The sequence below is a fragment of the Crocuta crocuta genome, unplaced genomic scaffold (genome assembly GCF_008692635.1).
Source record: "Crocuta crocuta isolate KB4526 unplaced genomic scaffold, BGI_CrCroc_1.0 scaffold65, whole genome shotgun sequence".
Classification (NCBI taxonomy): domain Eukaryota; kingdom Metazoa; phylum Chordata; class Mammalia; order Carnivora; family Hyaenidae; genus Crocuta; species Crocuta crocuta.
The window spans coordinates 3,970,131-3,992,968 of NW_027530683.1; the positions used below are offsets into that span (position 1 = coordinate 3,970,131).

Here is a 22,838-nt window from a genome sequence, read left to right on the forward strand (position 1 = left end):
TTGGTGAACGTAGGAGTCCACTTTAAATCTGTATAATCTTCAGAAATAAAGGAATTTTTCATGGGATATTTCTGACATTAGACATTAAGAATTTGAATATTTGAGGGATAATTTATATGTGGTCACTTAACCTTGAGTCTTCTGAAGCATTAAGTGTATCATAGATTACAAACTTACCCATTCATTAGAATATAACCATTTCATTTCTAGGTTAGAAGTCTTTGGACATGATGTTTCTTTTGAGGATGTTCCAATAAAAAGTATTCAAGTTAATATTTTAATTAAAAACACTATTATATTTTTTAAAAATCTGTCTAGCTTTATTAACCAGTACCAGGGTTACATTTTACAAAATGTAACTACCATTTCATTCAGGATTTTGTTAGAGAATTTAATTCAGTGTAAAGATTCTCAAACTGTTCTATATTTCATTTCTTTATGAGCAAAAAGATTAGAAGAGGGTAAAATATCATGAACCTATGATCCAAATGGAATAGAAATTATAAAAAGAGTTGAAAAGGAAGGAAAAGTGAAAGAGGCTTAAAAATAAGACAAAACCATTTAATGTATTTATGGGAAATTTTATAGTTTGCATAAGTAAAGTATAAAAATTTAAGGCACGGTGAATAACTATATAAACATTACAAACTGGCCACTGTTAGACAAGTAGAGAAAGTGAAATTTAAGAAACAAAACCTTCATAAGTCATCTTCTACTAGAATCAGAAAAGTTTCTAGGTAAACTTTCATATCTAGTGGCTTTAGGGAGAGAAGATTCAGATAATCTTTAGATATGCATGCCTTCACGGGAGAAACCAATAAATATCTGAGTTAGAGGTCCTATCCCAAATGAAGTTTAAAACAAATTAGAGGGAGGAGATCAGATTAACATGTTTTAGAGTTACTGGTAAACTAAAATTTATGGTGACATTCATTACATAATCTGAAGATTAATCCTTTAAGTACTAAATTAAAGAGTTTACACCCATGACCAAAAAATTACCATCATATACCATGAACTACCATATCACAAATACGTGTAAGATTCCAAATGAAAAGTTATCTTTCCTAAATGCTTCAAATCTCAGTTGAAGAACTTAGTGGCCAGATGTTCATGTTCACTGATAATAGATTTCCATAACAGGCCCACTGTACCTATGTTACGAGTTTCTCTGAAGCCATACTTCTATAAAAATATTTAAGACTGAAAGCTTAATGCTGTTTAGAACAACCATTAATCTCTGAAAGCTTGAAGTCTGAATAAGCTTTTAAGAGCAGCATTTCTGAAATATTCCACACATTCTTCGTTACCCACATTTAGTTATAAATCAAAGTCAAACAGCTCTTTCATAAGATTATGAGCACATACTTAGGAATATTTTCAAATCAGTTTTATATTATACTTTTGTAAGTTTTGCCAACAGCACAGTAGACTCTAGAAGAGATGAGCAAACCTGGGTTGTTAAGTAAACTGTCCACTTTTCTGTTGTTACTTTGAAGAGGTAATAACCAGTCACCATTATGCTACCATGGCACCCTGTACAAGATATTCAACAGTGAGCCCTTAAAGGGTTAAGTCTTCATCTGTTCCTCATCGCACCCACCTCCCTCCAACTACTTAGCCCATAGGAAGCATTTAGGGTCCAGTGAGTGACAAAACCAGGATGCCATGTGGATAATAACTAGGTGTTACCACTTGAACACAAATACATTAATAAATTCATCCCATAATTAGTGTTTTAAACATTATGTTCAAAGCTAGTTATTTAATTTGAATAACTACTGAAAAAAAAAGATTAAATAGTTAACCTGCATTAAAAAATGGAAACCCATCTTAAAATTGGTGTTAGCACCTTTTCATAAAGTATTCTCAAGGAAAGAAAAATCAAAGTGCTTTTGTCTTGCTCCTTTTATTACACACAGTAAACCGTCCTTAATATGAAATTAATGGTTAGATATATAAATATAAGACAACATGAGAAAATCTGGACGGGGGCGGGGGGAGGTCTCATTTTAATCTGAGACCAGGAAGATCAAGCTCCACTTAGTCATAATCAGTAATTTAACTATTTTTTTCTTACAAACACAAATAACAGACACGTTTGATCATTTAACTCTTAATTGGCAATTAAGGCTTTAGAATATCCTTAATTTTTTTTTAAGAATATTTTAAAACCAAAGCACTAACTGACATACAGTAAAAGCATAGTATAAATACCCAAATTTCAGATCGGGCTTTTGCTAGATAGAGCATAAGAATAAAGAAACAGTTCTCCCTTTCCAGATAATAATTTAAAATATAAATATTTGTATTGTGTCCCACTGAATAAAGAATGTGAAAGTTCCTGGTATTATAAAAACCTTACAGTTTGAAATTTGATAGTCATTCATTCTAAGGTGGGACTGGGACGGGATTTTGTTTGTTTTCCATAATTACTTCACAGTCTGCCTCCATTTCAAAATTAAGATTCACAAATGAACTGGCCCCTGTTTCTGGTTGATCCGTCTGAACAATGGAATCAGCCTGCAGTTTATTCTGCTGGTACTGTCTTACTGCTTCTTCAGACATTCTGTTTTCTTCTTCTTCTTCTTCTTCCTAAAAAGAGGAAATACCAAGAATAGTTGAAATATAAATGCCCAGAAGGAGTAGTATTTATTCCCCTACTTTCAACTGATTGTGCCTTTTTTTGTTTTTTTAACTAAAACTTTAGTGTCCTGTCCAATTCAGTTTGGTCCAATTAAGACAAGACACATCTCCCTGTCCCCTGTTCCCAAACTGAAACGGAAACTATTATATGACATTTTAAGGAAAGTGATGTGATTTTTAAAACACAGTACAGCACTGCTTAGCTTAGATTGGGACCTGAATTAACTTTGACTGAGACTGTATCTTTTCAGATTCTAATCTAAATTTTAAAAAATTGCCAGATACTGTATCACTTCAATTATAGGGTATCAGCCTATTCATTGGAATAGGGTGGTCTATTCACTAAATGGTATAACATAGTTAATGTTCCTGTAAGCAGCCAGTATACATATAAGGCAGTCACTGCCCTCAAGAAATTTATAATCTAGGAGGGAAGTTAAGACATGTAAAAACAGTATTAAGACAGAAAGGAATAAGTACTATAGTGATTTAGACAGTAAATAATTTCTAGTTGCAGAACTACTAAATTCATGGAGGAAGTGGCAGCTGTATTGGTCAATGCAATATGGACAGTCAGTATAGAATAAATAACATGTCAAGATTAATCTAGAGCCTGCTTGAGAGAAAACAAGAGAGAACATTTAGGACTCTATAATAGTCGAGATGAGGTAATGAGGCTCTAAACAAGGCTGGCAGTGTTAAAAACACATGTGTTCATAAAGCACTTTTGAAACCATATAACAAATATAAAGTAAGCTGCCTTAGCCATTCCCCCATCACACTCTGCTCCAGTGACAAAATACTACTCTTGGCACTTCTCCGAATACATGACTTTTCTTCATGTCTCCACATTCTAGCTTTAGCTGAACTGCCCTCCCCATTTGCTTGAAGGAGAATAATAAAAGATTCCAATATTTATTTCATGCCCAATATACATTGGGTGTTTTTTCTAAGCATCTTACATATTAACTCATTTAATCCTTAGAGCAACCCTGAACATGGATGGCACACTTCTGATTATTAAGATAAAGAAACTGAGGTTTACATGGGGCACCTGGGTGGCTCAGTCGGTTAAGCGTCCGATTTCAGCTCAGGTCATGATCTCACGGTTCACAAGTCTGAGCCTCGCTTCAGGCTCTGTGCTAACAGCTCAGAGCCTGGAACCTGGCTCGGATTCTGTGCGTCTCTCTGCCCCTCTCCCACTCACACTCTGTTTCTTTCTCTCAAAAAGTCAATAAACATTTAAAAAAAATTTTTTTAAAGAAACTGAGGCTTAGAGAGGTTAAGCATGTTGCCCAAAGTTACAAAGTTAAAGTGGCAGAGTCAGAACCAATATTCAACCCTTTGGTTCTTCAGCCCATGCTCTTGAGAGCTAAACTCATTCCTTAAGGCTCAACCCATTTTACCCCCACTCTAAGACCTCACTACATTTGCAGACAAAATTGCTTCACCTCTTTGTACCTTAACAACTGGCACTTACACATTTCTAGTACTTGTAATTTTCTGTGCATCTAACCCTCCATGTCTACATATCCTAAGTACAGAGACTAAGTCTTATTTCCTCATCTTAAAATTGGAAGAATAATCCAAAGAGAGATGTATGAAGATTAAATAACACCTCACATAACACCTAGCACAATGAAATTGAGCTTAGTTTCACACAAAGATCCTAGAGGAATTTCAGTATTAAAAAATAAATATAAAAATTAAAAATATCTAACTTGATAAATTAATAACTCTAGAGTGAAATGCCTATCCTAAGGGAGCTCTCTTTTGGGCAGCATTTATATAATATGCTCATTATACAACCTATGAAGTCCAAGGTAACCAAACTGAATGAAAAAAATATAAAAAGGAGACACACCTCCTTCTTCATCCGGTAATACTCATCAATGGCATATTGATATTTGGGGGTGCTGATGCCCAAAACAGATGCAATCTTCTCTCCAAGAAAGTCACACACTAAGGATACAAAAGTTAAATGACTTACACAATTCCATAAACTTTTCTTGAGTAGTTCCTATGTGCAAGGCACTGTAAAGATACAAAAGTTACAGTCCCTGCCCTGAGGGAGATTGTGAACACTCAATACATCTCTTCTGTGTATCTTCCTTGATTTTCCCAAGAGGCACTAGTGGCTCCTTCCAGGCTCCTAATAACACTCTCCTTATACCTCTAGTTATTACCCATATCACCATGTACTATAATTATCTATTACACATCTCTTTTTTCAAGAAAAACATATACTCTTAGAGGGCTGAGACACCATTAGGCTGCAGGAGAGGAATGGCTTGTTCTCTAACACTCACTGAGTGCTTGCCACATGCCAGGCACTGTGAAAGGGTAGACTCAGAAGGGCTGATGAAGCAGATCCAAAATGTAATCCAGGTCTGAATGTAAAGCTCATGTTCTTTACATTATACCACACTGCATAGGAATATAGAGTGCTCAGTAAAAGTCTCTTGTATGAATTTTTCAAAATTAGCTCTAGTAAAAAAGCAGAAAATGACAGAAGCTATGAGGGAGTTAAAACTGGAAACAGAGGAAAGCTTTATGATTTAAAACCCGTGTTTAAAGTTAGCATGATTAATTCATTTCCTTCAAATATGACTTAGTTGTAGCTCAATTTAAGATCTGCAATATTAATGAAATTAAAATATAAATGAATTGTAACTACAGGCTCTAGAGTAAGTAGTCAGAATGAGAACAGTATGAGTAGGAAACCACATACCACAATAGCAAACTAGCTGCTGACAGAAAAGTTTCAAAAACACAAAAATTTATATAAATTAATAAAGCCATTTTTCAGTTCTTTAAAAAAAAAAAACCATGACCAGGAGCTAAAGATTAGATTAACATCTTCCAATGCTAGCTAGCTGCTGAAAACAAAGTGGTTAACTCCCTATTGTTTCTCCTTCACTTGGAAACACCCCATTTGGCAAAACTCCTGTTTTTGGAGCATAGTATAATAGTTATACAATACTCAAACAGAAAAGTAGTACCTGAAAGGGTTGATGTGGCAGCTCGAAGCATGTAAAACCATAAGTACGGGCCCCAAGTAAGTTTTGTCTGCAAGAAGAAGTCAGGTTAGCAACATTCATACCGAAACTCATTCTATATATTTAGGCCAGAATGAAGTAGTCAAATATTTGGTTGGCACATAAAACATTCTATAGATAGTACTATAGACTACAATCTAATTAAAAATTTAAAATTTTTATAGACAGAATTCTACAAAGACATTTTATATTTACCCATTTAACTACCATCCATCACCTTAAGCCCATGGAATAACCAAAAAAAGCAGCAGTCACTAAAATAGAGCTGGTAAATCATAGTGTTATTTATGAATTGACAATCTAGAGCCTTTCTCCTGCCTTGATTTTTTTTTTTGTCTTCATTGTTCATAAGCACAGTATCAGAGCAATTATGCAATGAATAGAAAGGGACCTTAAGAAATCATACAGTACACGGGAATACAAACTGGTACAGCCACTCTGGAAAATAGTATGGAAGTTCCTCAAGAAATTAAAAGTAGAGGGGCACCTGGGTGGCTCAGTCGGTTAAGCGTCCGACTTCGGCTCAGGTCATGATCTCATGGTTCATGGGTTCGAGCCCCGTGTCAGGCTCTGTGCTGACAGCCAGCTCGGAGCCTGGAGCCTGTTTCAGATTCTGTGTCTCCCTCTCTTTCTGACCCTACCCTGCTCATGCTGTCTCTCTCTCAGAAAGAAATAAAACATTTAAAAAAAAAAAAAAATTAAAAGTAGAAGTACCCTACAACCCAGCAATTGCACTACTAGGTATTTATCCAAGGGATACAGGTGTGCTGTTTCGAAGGGGCAACACACACCCCACTGTTTATAGCAGCACTATCAACAATAGCAAAGTATGGAAAGAGCCCAAATGTTCATCGATGGATGAATGGATAAAGAAGATGTGGTATATATATATACAATGGAGTATTACTCGGCAATCAAAAAGAATGAAATCTTGCCATTTGCAGCTACGTGGATGGAACTAGAGGGTATTAGGCTAAGAGAAATTAGTCAGTCAGAGAAAGACAAATATCATATGACTTCACTCATATGAGGAATTTAAGATACAAAACAGATAAACATAAGGGAAGGGAAGCAAAACTAATATAAAAACAGGGAGGGGGACAAAACTTAAATACGGAGAACAGAGGGTTGCTGGAGGGGTTGTGGGAAGGGGGATGGGCTAAATGGGTAAGGAGCATTAAGGAATCTACTCCTGAAATCATTGTCGCACCATGTGCTAACTAATTGGGATGTAAATTTAAAAAAATAAATTAATTAAAAAAATTTTTTTAATCATATAGTACAACATACTTATGGTACAGTAAGGAAATTAAGGTTCAGAGAAATGAAGCAGAATAAATAAGGGTATATCAAATGAACTTTCAATGATGGGAAAATAAGTGGCCAATAAGCAACAAGATGGGTTTTTCTGTTTCTTTAAATTTTTTTTAACGTTTTATTTCTGAGAGAGAGAAAGCGTGAGCAGGGGAGGGTCAGAGAAACAGGGAGACACAGAACCTGAAACAGGCTCCAGGCTCTGAGCTGGCTGTCAGCACAGAGTCCAATGCGGGGCTCAAACCCAAGGACTGTGAGATCATGACCTGAGCTGAAGTCAGACACCCAGTCGACTGAGCTACCCAGGTGCCCCTGTTTCTTTAAAGATTAAAAAGGGACTAGACCATATAGACCAAGGCAAGCTGATTATATACCAGGACCAATGGCAGAATGCAATCTAACTGAACAATTCCATTGTTAATCTTGATCCTGCACTTTCCAGGAATACTTCTGTGAAGCTTGCCACATGGATGAGTCTGCCTCTGGGGATGAAGTCAGTGATATAAGCATGCTTCATTATACCAATATTTTTGTTTACCAAAAGAAAGTATAGAGCAATCAATCAAATAACAATTATTATTTTATTTTTTTAATGTTTTGTTCTGAGAGAAAGAGACAGTGTGAGCAGGGGAGGGTCAGAGAGAGAGGGAGACACAGAATCTGAAGACAGGCTCCAGGATCTGAGCTAGCTGTCAGCACAGAGCCCGACGCCGGGCTCAAGCCACGAACCGTGAGATCATGACCTGAGCTCAAGTCAGAGGCTTAACTGACTAAGCCACCCAGGTGCCCCAACAATTATTATTTTAATACTGTTTCCAGGAAAGAGAAAAAAGATAATCTTCTTAGCTAACATATATTCTAATTATAAGGGTATTAAAACAGTAAACACAAGAATATCTGTAACTGGGTAGATGCACTAAAAAGAAAAGGGGAAACGTAACACGATCTTCCCATGAAAAGTAGGTAAGTGAATACCTGTGACAGTATTCTTGGAAAGACACACAAGTTAGCTCCTCCACTTCTATTTACACAAGAATGAGTGTCCAAGGAAACAAATACATTCAACTAAGAAAATACTGTATACTTATGACTCCCTCAATCAAATCTATGAGATAGATAGATAGATAGATAGATAGATAGATAGATAGATAGATAGATAGACAGATAATCATCTATATTCAGAGCAGGAAGCATCTCTCTTATGTGAGGATCAGGGTTATTTTAGGGACTCTGTTTAAGATGCTCTTCATCTTCATGTTTACCTTCTAGTTCCTACAGCAAATGGGACAGTGTTATAGTCTATGGAACCAGTTTCTATAACACACAATTATGAGAGGGCCAAGAAACTACTTAGAAAAGGACTAAGCAGGCTTTTGAAGGAAAGCATATATTTCTCAATGGACCAATTCTCCTGGGGTTGTTTCTAGAGAGGACAATTGCTAACAACCATGTGGTGACTACCAAAGAGTCAAACTTGCTCCAGAGCTCAGGAACTTGATAAGGATCCCTGAATAACATCCATCATCACACACAATTATACAGAATGAATGTATAGGGCTCTCTGTTTAGACACTGACCTTACTGAATCAAAAGGACAGATGACTCAAGAGCCTATACTGGAACCCTGCCACCGCTGCCAGCATCACTACCACCACCATCCCAGTAATAAGAATGGACTAGATCTTGGTTTTCAAGACTTCCAGTTTATGGTGCAAACTCAAGCAGATTAATTTTTTCCCCAAAAATTTAAGTATCAATCTCTTCCTGAATAAGTATCCATCTCTTCCTTAATAGAGACCTATTAAGACTTGGTATCTTTGTTTTTAAACAATTTTTTATTTTATTATTTAAATGTTTAATTTGTTTTTTATTCTCAAATTAGTTAAGATACAGTGTAGCCTTGGTTCACCAGAATCCAGTGATTCATCACTTACATATAACACCCAGTACTCATCCCAAGAAGTGCCCTCCTTAATGCCCATCACCCATTTTCCTCAAACCCATCAACCCTCAGTTTGTTCTCTATATTTAAGAGTCTCTTATGGTTTGCCTGTCTCTCTGTTTACCTTATTTTTCCTTCCCTTTTCCCTATGTCATCTGTTAAGATTCTCAAATTCCACACGAGTGAAATCATGTAATGTCTTTCTCTGACTGACTTACTTAACTTAGCATGATACCCTTCAATTCCAACCACATTGTTGCAAATGGCAAGACATCATTCTTTTTCATCAGCAAGTGGTATTCCATTGTATATATGTATCCCATATCTTCTTAATCCACTTATCAGTTAATGGACAATTGGGCTTTTTCCATAATTTGGCTATTGTTGGTAGTGCTGCTATAAACATAGGGGTGCATGTAGCCTTTTGAATCAGCATTTTTGTAACCTCTGGATAAATACCTAATAGTGCAATTGCTGGGTCGTAGGGTAATTCTACTTTTAATTTTTTGAGGAACCTCCAGTTTTCCAGAGTGGCTGCACTAGTTTGCATACCCACCAAGACTGCAAGAGGGTGCCCCTTTCTCCACATCTTTACCATCATCTATTGTCTCCTGAGTTGTTATTTTTAGCCACTTTGACAGGTGTGAGGTGGTATCTCACTGTGGTTTTGATTTGTATTCCTTAATGAGGAGCAATGTTAAGCACCTTTTCATGTGTCTGTTAGCCATCAGGAGTCTTCTTTGGAAAAGTGTCTATGTATGTCTTCTGCCCATTTCTTCACTGGATTATTTGTTTTTTGGGTGTTGAGTTTGAGAAGTTCTTTATAGATTTTGGATACTAACCTTTTATCTGGTATGTCGTTTGCAAATATCTTCTCCCATTCTGTCAGTTGCCTTTTAGTTTTGTTGACTGTTTCCTTTGCTATGCAGAAGCTTTTTATCTTGATGAGGTCCCAGTAGTTCATTTTTGCTTTTATTGTCTCTTCCAGAGGTATGTCAAGTAAGAAGTTGCTGTGGCCAAGGTCAAAGAGGTTGCTGCCTGTTTTCTCCTGTAGGATTTTGATGGTTTCCTGTGTTACATTTAAGTCTTTCATCCATTTGGAATTTATTTTTGTGTTTGGTGTAAAAGTGGTTCATATTCATTCTTATGCTGCTGTCCAGTTCTCCCAGCACCATTTGCTAGAGACTGTCTTTTTTCCATTGGATACTCTTTCCTGCTTTGCTGAAGATTAGTTGGCCATAAATCTATGGGTTCATTCTGGGTTCCCTATCCTATTTCACTGATCTATGTGTTTTTTTTCTGCCAGTACCATACTGTCTTGATGACTACAGCTTTGTAATACAGGTTGAAATCTTGGACTGTGATGCCTCCAGCTTTGGTTTTCTTTTTCAACATTACTTTGGCTAATGAGGCCCTTTTTTGGTTTCCATACAAAATTTTAGGATGAAACAAGTTATTTTTAGACTACAAAAGTAAGGCTTATTTATTGTAGAACACTTAGAAAATGGCGCAAAATATAAAGAACATCTAAGTCACCCATTTTTCCACCACCTGTAAATAATTATCATTAATATTTTAGTATATTTTCCCAGTTTTTTCCTGAGTGTGTATGTTTTTTACAACATTGTCATACTTTCTCTATTTTGCTGTTTTTCCCATTTACAATATGGGTATTTACCCAAAAGAACTGAAATCTGGACCTCGAAGAGATATTTCTGCTCCCATCTTCACAACAGCCAAGATGTGGAAATACCTAAATGGCCACTGAAGAATGAATGGATAAAGAAACTGCACACACATATAATTGAAAATTCAGCCTTAAGAAAGAAGGGAATCCTACCATATACATCGTAGTTGAACCTGAGGACACTATGCTAATAAAATAAGCCAGTCACAGAAGGACAAATGTTGAATGACAGAACATCAATCAGCATTTCTGATCTTGCCCACAAGCCACCTATTACTAAGTTCCAGTTAAGTACAGTTGACAGGCGTGGGATTCCTTCTTCTGTCAGCCCCATTCATGGAATGGAAGGTCTACCACGGGCATGGTGCCACCAAGAATGCTGGGGCACTGATAGCCCCAGTTCATGAGGCAGTGAAAAAAAACAAAACGATCTAAGGCTACTGCCCCCTACCTCCACCAGTTAGCTCCTAAAGTAGGGGTGTCACTCAAAAATGCACCACTGTCCCTACCCCAACTTCAGAGCTCTGGCTAAGAGACTTTGCCCAGGAGAATAAGCCATAAAACAGATAGTTCCAGTCTTTTCCTAAAGGAACGGACTTCATTTGCAACAAAACTGGAAAAGTCCAAGCCTAAAGGGTGTTCTCAAAATCAGCAGATTATGGTGAAAGGTAATTGAGAGAAAGTTCTTAGAGTCTACAAAGATGCAAGCTAAATCATAGGCCAGCTAGTTTGTAGCAGAGAACAGGACTTGAGGAGTTGACAGACTTCACTAAAATAATCCAACAGTCACTAAACAAAATAACAAGTAAATAGTAAGACTGGGTGGTAGGGAGGAGTGGGAGAAGGCAAGGGGCAGTACCCAGAGTTGTTGCAATATATTGTCTAAAATGTACAATTTCCAACAAAAAACTAAGACACATGCAAAGAAAGAGAAGTATATTCTGTACACAGGAAGAAAAGCAGGCAAGAGAAACTACCCATGAGTGACTAGATGTTGGATTTAACAGAAAAAACATCAAAACTAAGGAAACCATAATTAAATAAAGGAAAGTATAGCAATGTTGCATAAAAAAGAGCAATAAAAAGATGAAAATTATTAATGAGAACCAGATAAAAATTCTGTAGTTGGAAAGTGTAATAACTGAAATGAAAACTTCAGAAGAGGGACTCAACAGAACAAAAACTGACAGAAATGAAGAGAATAGACAACTCAACAATAATAGCTGGAGACAACAATACCCCATTTTGAGTAATGAATAGGACATTCAGGCTGATCAACAAGGAAATAGAAGACTTGAAATACACTATGAACCAACCACACCTAACACATCTACAGAACACACCACCTAACAACAACAGAATACACATTTTTCTCAAGTACGTACAGAACATTCTCCATGACAGACCAGATGCTAGTCCAGTAAACAAACTTCCATAGATTTAAAAGGAGACAAAGAACACAAGGTATGTTCTCCAACCACATGGCGTGAAATTAGAAATCAAGAACAAAAAACAAAAATGTGAAAATTTAAGAAATATGTGGGAAATAGGAGCACCTAGGTGGCTCAGTGGGTTAAGCAACTGGCTCTTAATTTTGGCTCAGGTCATGACCTCATGGTCCTTGGATTCGAGCCCCACATTCGGATAATGGCACAGAGCTTGCTTCAGATTTTCTGTCTCCCTCTCTCTCCAACCCTCCTGCACACTTTCTCTTTCTCTCTCTCTTCCTCTCAAAAATAAACAAACGTAAAAAAAAGTAGTCAAAAAAAGAAACATGGGAAGTAAATAACATATTCTTAAAAAACCAATAGGTCAAAGAGAAAATACTTTGAGATGAATGAAAATGAAGATGTAACACAAAATTTATGAGATGTAATTAAAACAGTCCTAAAAGGGAAATTCAGGGGCATCTAGGTGGTTTAGTCGGTTGGATGCTCAACTCTTGATTTTGACTCAAGTCATGATCCCATGGTCATGGGACTGAGCCCCATATCAGGCTCCATGCTTAGCATGGAGCCTGCTTGAGAGTGTGTCTCTCTTTCCCTCTGCCCTTCTCCCCTACTTGTGATTTCTCTCTAAAATAATTTTTTTAGAAGGGGAAATTCATAGCTAATTAAGAAAGAAGAAAGGTAACCTAACCTTCCACCTCAAAACACTGGAAAAAGTAGGGCAAACTAGACCCAAAGCAAGCAGATGCAAGGAAATAATAAAGCCTAGACTGAAAACTAATGAAATGGAGAAAAAATGAGAGAAAAGCAATGAAACAAAGGCCCATTCTTGGAAAAGAGCAACAAAATTGATAAACCTTTTGCTAGATTGACCAAGAAAAAGGAAGGAAGACCCAAATTACTAGAATCAGAAATGAAAAAACAGAAAAGACTATAAAGGAACACTGTGAACAACTGCATGACAACAAATTAGATAACTTACATAAAATAAAACTGCCAAAATGGACTTAAATAAGACTATTTTGTAATAAAAAAAAAAAAACCAAAAACTATACACAGGGTGCCTGGGTGGCTCTATCGGTTAAGTGTCCAACTCTTAATTTTGGTTCAGGTCATTACTTCACAGTTGATGGGATCAAGCCCACGTCATGCTCTGCACTGTCAACAGAACTGCCTGGGATTCCCTCTCCCACTCTCTCTGCCCCTCGTCCACTTCCACTCTTTCTCTCAAAATAAATTAACTTTAAAAAGCAACAACAAAAAACTAGACACAACGAAAAGCCTAGGCAGCATCACAGGTGAAGTCTACCAAACATTTAAGTAAGAATTAAAAACAATTCTGGGGGCACCTAAATGGCTCAGTTGGTTAAGCATGAGACACTCGATTTCAGCTCAGGTCATGATCTCACAGTTCATGAGACTGAGCACCACATGGGGTTCTGGACTTACAGGATGAGCCTGCTTGGGATTTTGTCTCTCCCTCTCTCCTTATCCATTCCCTGCTTTCTCTCAAAATAAATAAACTTAAAAAAAGAAAAAAATACCAGTTCTTACAAACTCTCCCCACCTACTTGCCCCCCAAAAAACCAGAAGTGGCAACAGTTCCCAACTCATTTTAGGGGGCCAGATTTATTCTGGTACTAAAACCAGACAAAGACATCAAAAGAAAATTACAGACCTGTATTTTTTATGAATATGGGTACAAAAATTAACAATAATGCAATCCAAATCAGGAATATATAAGAGAATTATATATAACGATCAAGCGGGTTTTATACTAAGAATGTAAAGCTTGTTTAGCATCCAAAAAATCAATTAATGTCACTATCAATTGACTAAAGAATAAAAATCCCAAGACCATCCAAATTGATGCAGAAAAAGCATTTTACAAAATTCAACACTGCATCATGATTAAAAAAAAAAAAAAACAGCCTAAAAATAGAGGGAGGTTCTTCAAACTGATAAAGGGCATCTACAGAACACTCATGGCTACATCATACTTAACAGTAAAAGATGGAACAGTTTTGCCCAAGAATTAGAAAATGAGAATGGCCACTCTCAGCATTTCTACTCAACACTGTAATGGAGGTTCTAGCTAGGGTAATTAGGCAAGAAATAAAAAGCACCCAGATTGGAAGCGAAGAATAAAATAAAATTAAGAAAACAATTCCACTCACAGTAGCATCAAAAAAAAAAAAAAAACTTAGAAATAAATGTAAGAATAAAGTGCAAAACTTATACTCTGAAAATTATAAAACAGTATAGAAAGAAATTAAAGGAGACCTAAGTAAATTAAAGATTGATGACTCAAAAGCCTTATTATTATTATTATTAAGACATCACTGCTCCAAAATTTACCTACAGATTGTACATAATCCCTAGCTGGCTTTTTTGCAAAAATTGACAAGCTGATTCAAAAATTCATATGGAATCACAAGGGGCCCAGAATAGTCAAAACAACCTTGGGAGAAAAAGGACAAAGTAGAAAGTCTCTTTACCTCCAACTTCAAAATTTGCTATAAAGCAAACGTAACCCAGATAGTGTGGTACTGGCACAGGAAAGACATATATACATACATCAGTGGAGGAGAACTGAGGGTCTAGAAATCACATTCTATGATCAAATTTGACAAGGGTACTAAGATCATACAATGAGAAAAGAATGAGAAAAATGGAAAACCACATGCCAAATAATGAAGTTAGACCCATACCTCATACCACATACAAAAATTAACTCTAAACAGATCAAAGACCTGGGGCACCTGGGTGGCTCAGTTAAGTGTCCAAATTGATTAAGTGTCCAATTCGACTAAATGTCCAACTCTTGATTTTGGCTCATGTCATAATCTCACGGTTTGCTTTGTAAATTTGAGCACCATGCTGAAAGCACAGAGCCTGCTTGAGATTCTCTCTCCTCCTCCCTCAGTTCCTTCCCCACTCATGCTCTCTCTCTCTCTCAAAATAAACATTAGAATTAAATAAAAAACATACATATATACACAAATGTGTATACAAATAAGAATAAATCCCTTCAAAGTAATTTAAAAGAAAAACACTTATTCCAACCATTCTCCCAGTGCACGAAACACCTCTGTAATACTCTGCATGCATTTGGAAATGCCATAAGAGTATACTGCACAGTCCTTTGAATATATTCTATAGAAGAGATTCTGGATCTGATGTTTTTTTAATAACCAAAATTTATGAAGAGTCAAATCTAATGAAAAACTAGTAATAACATATTTAAAATCAAATACAAAGTAATAATTCTCTATCCTGCTATCGTGGTTTATTTTCTTTATAGCAATTTTCAGTCTGATAATTATAGTATGCACTTATTGCCTGTCTTCCCACTGGCATGTAATAAAAATTTATGTGCCCATTGCTGTATGACCAGTGCCTGAAGGAGTACCTATTAGAAAGTCAGTAAATATTGATCCACTAAATTCTCAAAAGACTACTCAGAAGGACAACACTCCTTTTTAAGAATGTACAGCTAGTCCTATAATTTTATAGTACATCATGTATAATTCAGATATTCTTAAATTTAGCTGATAAGGCACATAAAATTAAGAACTGTACACTCCCATCTTCTTTTCTCTTTAATTTTTTTAATGTTCATTTATTTTTGAGAGAGAGCAAGTGAGTGAGCATGAGCTGGAGAGGGGCAGAGAGAAAGGGAGACACAGAATCCAAGCAGGCTCCAGGCTCTTAGCTGTAGCTCAGAGCTTGCCACAGAGCTTGAACTCACAAATCATGAGATCATGGCCTGAGACAAAGCCAGACATTTAACTGACTGAGCTACCCAGGTGCCCCTGAACATTCTCATCTTCTAATCAAAACTTGAGGCAATATAAAAAAGAAATGACAAACCCTAAGTTTTAGGTGAAGAATTTATAGTAGTATGGTCCTTAATTCAAAGGGACTAGAATTCAAACACTCTATTTAGTATGATAAATCTTAAAAGAAACCTAGCCACACTGACAAAGAACTCTGACACTCAAACAATTTCAGACTACTGAAATGCAGGAAATATTTCCATCCATATTTGTAAAAATACTATTTTCTACTGAAATCATAATGTATAATTTGATAACTAATACATAGTTGATTTAAACCTCAAAAGGCCCCTTTCAGTCAATGTTTAAGGGGAAGCAAATCAATTTTTTTTTTAAATATTTTTTTATTTATTTCTAGGAGAAAGAGAGAGAGACAGCGTGAGCAGGGGAGGGTCAGAGAGAGAGGGAGTCACAGACTGAAACAGGCTCCAGGCTCTGAGCTGGCAGTCAGCACAGAGCCCGACGCGGGGCTCGAACCCACGAACCGCGAGATCATGACCTAAGCGAAAGTCGGACGCTTAACCGACTAAGCCACCCAGGCGCCCCGGGAAGCAAATCAATTTTAAAAGCCACTGACCCAAGTATCAAACCTACCGGATCAACAGTAGGCAAAACATCTTTCTTCTCCAGGCCATCAACTTCATCTTCATCCGTGCTGTATTCTTCCATTGTTTCACCACTCACAAAGTGGATGACTCTCCTCGGGACTTTCTTCTTTTTTCCTATGACTCCGAGTTCTACATTTTCAAAGCCTCTTTCACTATTCATCTAATGTCAACAGTAAGATAATGAGGTTAATCTTCTTTCAAATGGCAAAAAGATTCTTAGTTGCTGGACTATAGGGAAGTAAGAAACATAAACCAACCCTTAAATGATTTTTTTAAAAATTAAAAAAAAAAAAGAGGTCATAACAGCATCAGTAACATAAATGTAGACTTCAATGGATAATAAAGTAAACATACACACACTACTGAGGGTAAAAAATAGAACTTCAGCAATAAACTTTCTTGAAGTCAACAGCTAAGAAATCAAGCCCCACACTTTAAGCTTGTCATACCAGTTCCAATGCTATATAATACATGAAGATTCTCTGGGACTTCAGTCATTTTAAAGAATAATGCTAATTGTGGATTAATGTGTAATATCAAAGGAAAATCATATAATGCACATATACATACATTCGAGACATTAAATAACAGTTCATAGCAAGGAACTCTGCTACATCTCTGGATTTGGGCTTAGCTACATGTGGGCCAAACAAAACCAGTATAACTTAACTCTCTATCTCTTCTTTATTCAAAAGTTTCTAATTAAAATGGCATTTAAGGCCAACCAGTACCAAAAGTGAGCAAAACTATAATGGGAAGGGTAGACCATGTATTGAAAGCATCCCCAATGAAGATACTCAAACTGAAAAAAAATTTTAAAACTCTGTGCTGTCCAAATAAAACTTATTTGTAAATCAAATCTGGAAAACAGGTCATGAGTGTTCTATCTCTAAACTTCCAGATTTCTTACTTAATAATGTACAGGTGACAACAGTTTTCCTGATAGTAAAAAGATTTTACAAATTATAGTACAACAGTGTGTATGGAATTCTAATTACATCCAAATTTCATTCCTAGGGAAATACTAATTTTACCTCACATATATAGCCATGTTCCAAACTCAGAGTAAATGCATATTATGGGAGAGGATGAAGTTTTTCACTGTCATCTTGCCTCAAGTTTAAACTCCTAAAAAAGCCTTTATTTCATCTCCTTACTAGAATATTTCAAAAAGGCCACTGCAATTGTGAAGAAAAATCTGGCAAATGGTTATTCCTAGGGACAGGTACTAAGACGGGGCAGAGGTACAGGCAAGGGAGTAGTCAAGGGGGCTTGTCTTCTTTTTTTTGTTTTTTGTTGTTGTTTGTTTTGTTTTGTGATGAGAATATGTTCATGTATTACTGAAACAATTTTAAGACTCAACTGAACAAAACAATACAGGACTACAAGACTCCCATGATTAGAGTCCACGTTAGTGGGATTCTCTAGGATAGTCCAGAGTTCAAAAAGTTTGTGCTCTATAAGGATTCTTACACTTGTGTATATGGCCAAACAATTTAAACCCACAAATGTTGTTTCAAGTAATAGAAAAATTCTTTGAACTGCAGTTGCAGGGATGGGATTATACTGATAAAAATAGTGGACTAGAACTGCCCAGTTATACAAATTTAAGTAACTTTATTTTTGCATTATTTCCTCTAATCCTCTAAGTTCCTTTTTCGAAAACATACATGGCCTCTCCATTCTTCACTTCCCAAAGGTAAGTTTAGTCATTAGCCAGGATTTGAATCCGGCTATATGCAACTCAACACACACATTGCTCCAAGACACACGAAGACATCACTGACAGCAACTACAACTGCTGTACAGTGAACTGAGATCAGGAAAATCTTGATTGCAGGGGCTATCTCTGGATTAACCTGAAAAAACAAAAGCTACAATTCTCCCTAACCTGTCTTGAAGGTTCAAATCCCAGCCCTTAATAAAGGAAGACCAACTCATTTATTATGTCCACAAACAAAATGGACAACAAATGGTCCACCAAGTTGACCTGGTCCCTAGGCATAGTGAGCCACTTCTACCCAATTTCATTTTTCCCCTTGAAATAAGATTTGGTTTATGGTTGTTCTGACATCAGTGTTTCCTCTTGAACCATTACTCAGCTCTGCGGATCCCTTCACAAGCAAGGGAAAGTCAGAGAAGTTGGGTAAGATTTCCAGTCATCACACTATCTGGATGGATCTGATGCCAAAGCAACAGTACCAGTCAGTGGATAGAGCCAAGACCTTTACAGTACATCACCATGCCCCATTCCAGCCCCATTAGAGCAGAAGCAGCTTCTCACTGCTCCCTCTGGCAATTTCTCATTGGCTTAATTTTTCCCTTCTTAGATAAAGGCAAAGGAGAAAGCTTAACTCTTAGTGGCTCAACTACTTTGGCTTCCTTCCTTAGACAACTGTAATAAATCAAAACATTCTTGCTGGTAGATAATAATTAGTACAAACTTAGCTACTATCTCCATTAGCTATGACTCTTGGCTATGCTCTTTCCAAAAGATTTTAAAAACCTACAAAGTGGGGCGCCTGGGTGGCTCAGTCAGTTAAAGCATCTGACTTTGGCTCAGGTCATGACCTCACGGTTTGTGGGTTCGAGCCCCGCGTTGGGCTCTGTGCTGACAGCTAGCGCAGAGCCTGGAGCCTGCTTCAGATTCTGTATCTCCCTCTCTCTCTGACCCTCCCCTGCTCACGCTGTCTCTCTCAGAAATAAACTTTTAAAAAACATTAAAAAAAATAAATAAAAACCTACAAAGGTAAAGGCTGAAACATGATTCATATTTTTCATTCCAATACCAAGGTTAGTTAAGTTTAAACCAAACTTTGAGTAATACTGTCTACACACAATATAGAATTATAAATGGCATTTTATTTGCTCTAATAACATTTCATATAAAGATTTTTATTAGAGACTTTTATTTAATGGCTTTCTTTTAAATTTTTAATATTAACTTTTGATACAGCAGAACCCAAGTTTTAGGTTTATTTTCTTAAATAGGAATAAGCAAACCTTTTCTGTAAAGGCCAGATAGTAAATATTTTATGTTTTTCAGACCATATAGCTTCTAACACAACTACTCAACTCTGTGAAAGCTGCATGGACAATACATAATAAATTGGTATAGCTGTGTTCCAAAAAAAACTTTATATAGTGGCTACTGGTATCTGGCCCATAGGCTATAGTTTTGTCAACCCATGATCGTAAGGAACCAGACTAGCAAGTAAAAAAATCTGTGAAAGACATCTGATTCCAGCCTCTGCTTAGGGAATAAGAAAGGGGGAACAGTGAAGAAAGGCACTGATGAGTAAAACCAACCAGAAAATGAAAATAGTTTGGTGCAAAGTTCCCAACAATTCTAAATGAAAGTTATTCTATAAATTTTGCAAATGTGTCTTTTTTACTGATAAACAATAAACCTCTTAGTAAGAAAATTTTTACTGTCCATAATACAAATTCCATTTTAACAAATTCCAAAGATTCAAAAAAAAGAGGTTCCTAACATCAGGAAATTAATAGATGCATTGTCAATTCACATTTTATAGTTAACCAGACTGTAAATTTATTTATCTAGTTCCTCGGGGCCTAATTTCAATGGTAATTTTCTTTTTATATACTCTCATAGCACCAAGAATTTCTTTAAAACTTGTACCACACATCATGGATTTTATTCTGTGTCACCTTCCCCAATTAAGTAGCTATCAACATGGAAGTATGCACAGTGTGTATCCTTCACTAGACAGTTCCTAGCACATCATAAGTTCTTGGTAGCAGAGGTGCTACATAAATGAATGAGTAGCACTAAAATTTTAACTCCTTAAATAATACTGAGGCTCAGATTTTGGTTAAAAGTCTAGTCAAAGAACCTGCCTTGATAGGATGTCACAACAGGAACTGAATGGCCTGGTTTGAGGTGAAATTCTAAACACAGAGCCAAGCTCCTATTTCTTACTCCTTTCCCAACAAGTGCATTTGGAATTTCTCAGTTCGGACAACTGATGAAGGACAGGAAGCCCTCCTTCCACCCAAGTCCCCACCTCACTGGCCTCTTTTCTCTTACTGTGCTCAAAGGCATATATCTGGGGTTCCCAGAGATGTTTCTGCTTCAGGGATGTACAGTTGGAACCTATTTGTGTTTAATGCAAGAGAAGAGATTATATAAGCATAGGAAATCTCAGAATGATCACAACAGAAACTTACTTTTGGTGAATGTGAGATACTGCCGATGGGGGTATTCTTATGACTTTCTACTTGTTGTTCAACAGCCACCTTTACTGTTTAGATACTTATTATTTTTCAACCTGGCGTCTGAAAATAATATCACTAAACCAAAACACAAAGAGCCTCTCTTCAAACAATATTTAGCTGATGAATCAATACAGGTATGTTTACTTTGCTATTAGAGTGATCCAAAGCTTGAAGCAGTGATGAAAACAATTATAGGAACAAAAGGAAAAATCAAATGGAAATACATCGACCACTATAGACTTAAAGGTCCAGTTCACATGTACCTGTCAGCAACAGGTCTCAATTGCAAATGAAAAGGGGTTCCTTAATCAATTAGTGTTGCCCCTGCATTCCTTCTTGCTGGTGACTTTCCTCCTTCTTAAGTAGGAGAAAAACAAGAAATTCCATATAAAAACCAGTATGTAGAAAAGTTTTGTTCATGCAAACCACATGTTATACTACAAGAAGCTATACTCACATCCATGCACTTTTCCCTAGGAATCTGTAGTTCGGGGGAGCTGTCTTACTAACAGTCAGGTGGTTCGTCTCAAAACTGAAACTACTAAAAAAGCTGCATTTCCACACAAGGTGGAAAGATTTCTACAAAGGGTTTTTAATGGCCCATGCCATGCCCTACTGAGCTAGTTTCAGTTAAAGCAATTTCTTCATTAGTTTTATTTAGCTAAAGATCCTAAACTATTACTTTATTATTTTAAAACAGAGGAACACTTATTTTTCTTACAGTAGGCTCCACACCCAAAGTGGAACTTGAACTCACGATCTTGCAATCAAGAGCTGGATGCTCTACCGGCTGAGCCAGTCAGGCGCCCCTAAACTACTACTTTAGACTATCAAATTGAAAACAAAACAAACCTGCAAACCTTACTTAACTCTTTAAACTTACGCTGTCCAACACCGTATCCACTAAGACTAATGCTCCCTTAAAATGAGGATAGGTCAAACATATGTGCAGTAGGTGTAACACACGCAGGATTTCTAAGACTTGTACCAAAAAAAGAATGTAAAATATCTCATTGTTAACCTTCACATTAATTACACATTGAAGGTTTTTTGTTGTTGTTGTTAAATTAGGTTAGAAAAGGGGCGCCTGGGTGGCTTAGTCGGTTAAGCGTCCGACNAAATATGGCTACTAGAAAATGTGGCTCCCATTATGCTTCTATTGGGCAGCTCGGAGCCTTAGTTACCCCGCGGGTGAAATGGGGATAACGTCCACATCATGCAGAAATTACCAGGATTAAGTGAAAGAAAGCCTGTAAAGGCTCAGCACATAGCAGCTATTAGCTAGCCAAAGGGCACAAACAAGCCAGCTCAGTCGCCTGGACACAGAGAGGCTGAGAAGTGTCTGAAGCCGCCGTCACCTGGCTCCCAGCTACGCTGAGGACAGCCTTTCGGAGCCACGCCTTCGTTCTCTGGCTCGCAGACCCGAAGCTGGAATAGCACACCCGGAAGCCCCCCAGGCCGCAGCGCTAACAGCGGAGGGCTTGGTGAGGGACGCCCGGCTGTGGCGTGGCGTTCGCCCCTTGCGGTGCCTCTGGGCACAGGCGGGGATACCGTGAGGAGGAACCCCGAAACGCACGTCCGGCGGGCGGCCTGCTCGGTGGAAGACCGGGCAGGCCAAGAGGGCAGCCGGCGGACGAGGGCTGTCTCCTCTCTGCTGGGCTCTCCTAGCCCCAGCCTCCGCGCCGCCACCTCCCTCGGCGGCCCCACCTACCTGCGGAGTCGATTCCCTAAACGTCGCGGCGGCCGCAGCTCCAGAGGCTCCTACGGCTTCTCCCTCCGCACGGCTCATAGGCTCCGGGTCCATCGTTGTCACCGTCACAGGGCTGCTGGCGCTGGCAAGATAGAACGTAATGGCCGATAAGCCAATTTCCATTCTCTGCCTCCACACCCAGGAGCGGACCGAGCCGGCCGTCACGAACCGGGACTCACCGGCAGCGCCCACCTCGCGCCGCGGCCGGCCACGCCACGGCAGGGGCAACGGGGCTGTCCTGATGGGTGGGCCTGGCCTGAGGGGCGGGGCCGGCCGGCGCCTCGCCCCCCACTCCGCTCCACAGAC

The 22,838-nt window shown here is 37.8% G+C and overlaps 1 protein-coding gene across 5 annotated transcripts; it reads right to left on the reverse strand.

The window, feature by feature from the left end:
• Positions 1-1,890: 1,890 nt before the first annotated feature.
• On the reverse strand, positions 1,891-22,832 carry FAM177A1 (family with sequence similarity 177 member A1). Of its 5 annotated transcripts, XM_077769232.1 has the most exons (7): positions 22,712-22,832; positions 22,494-22,614; positions 16,530-16,703; positions 9,804-10,009; positions 5,649-5,715; positions 4,511-4,608; positions 2,508-2,595 (listed from the first exon to the last, which is right to left on the reverse strand). In XM_077769232.1, exons 2-6 carry the CDS (start codon positions 22,584-22,586, stop codon positions 4,519-4,521), a joined length of 630 nt encoding a protein of 209 aa, XP_077625358.1. In that variant the 5' UTR covers positions 22,587-22,614; positions 22,712-22,832; the 3' UTR covers positions 2,508-2,595; positions 4,511-4,518. The 5 variants fall into 5 exon arrangements, with proteins under 5 accessions (XP_077625354.1, XP_077625355.1, XP_077625356.1 ...); XM_077769228.1 differs by lacking the exon at positions 4,511-4,608 and having other exon boundaries at positions 1,891-2,595; XM_077769229.1 differs by lacking the exon at positions 4,511-4,608 and having other exon boundaries at positions 1,891-2,595; positions 22,702-22,832.
• Between the last annotated feature and the right edge of the window lie 6 nt (positions 22,833-22,838).

Bases quoted from the DNA above. Each gene is read 5' to 3' on its own strand.
- FAM177A1 (XM_077769228.1), bottom strand. From the start codon at position 22,586: ATGGACCCGGAGCCTATGAGCCGTGCGGAGGGAGAAGCCGTAGGAGCC. The intron at 16,704-22,493 runs GTAGGTGGGGCC...TGTTGACATTAG, and splicing joins TTAGGGAATCGACTCCGCAG to ATGAATAGTGAAAGAGGCTT. The intron at 10,010-16,529 runs GTAGGTTTGATA...AAAATCCTACAG, and splicing joins TTTTGCCTACTGTTGATCCG to GAGAAAACAGGCAGCAACCT.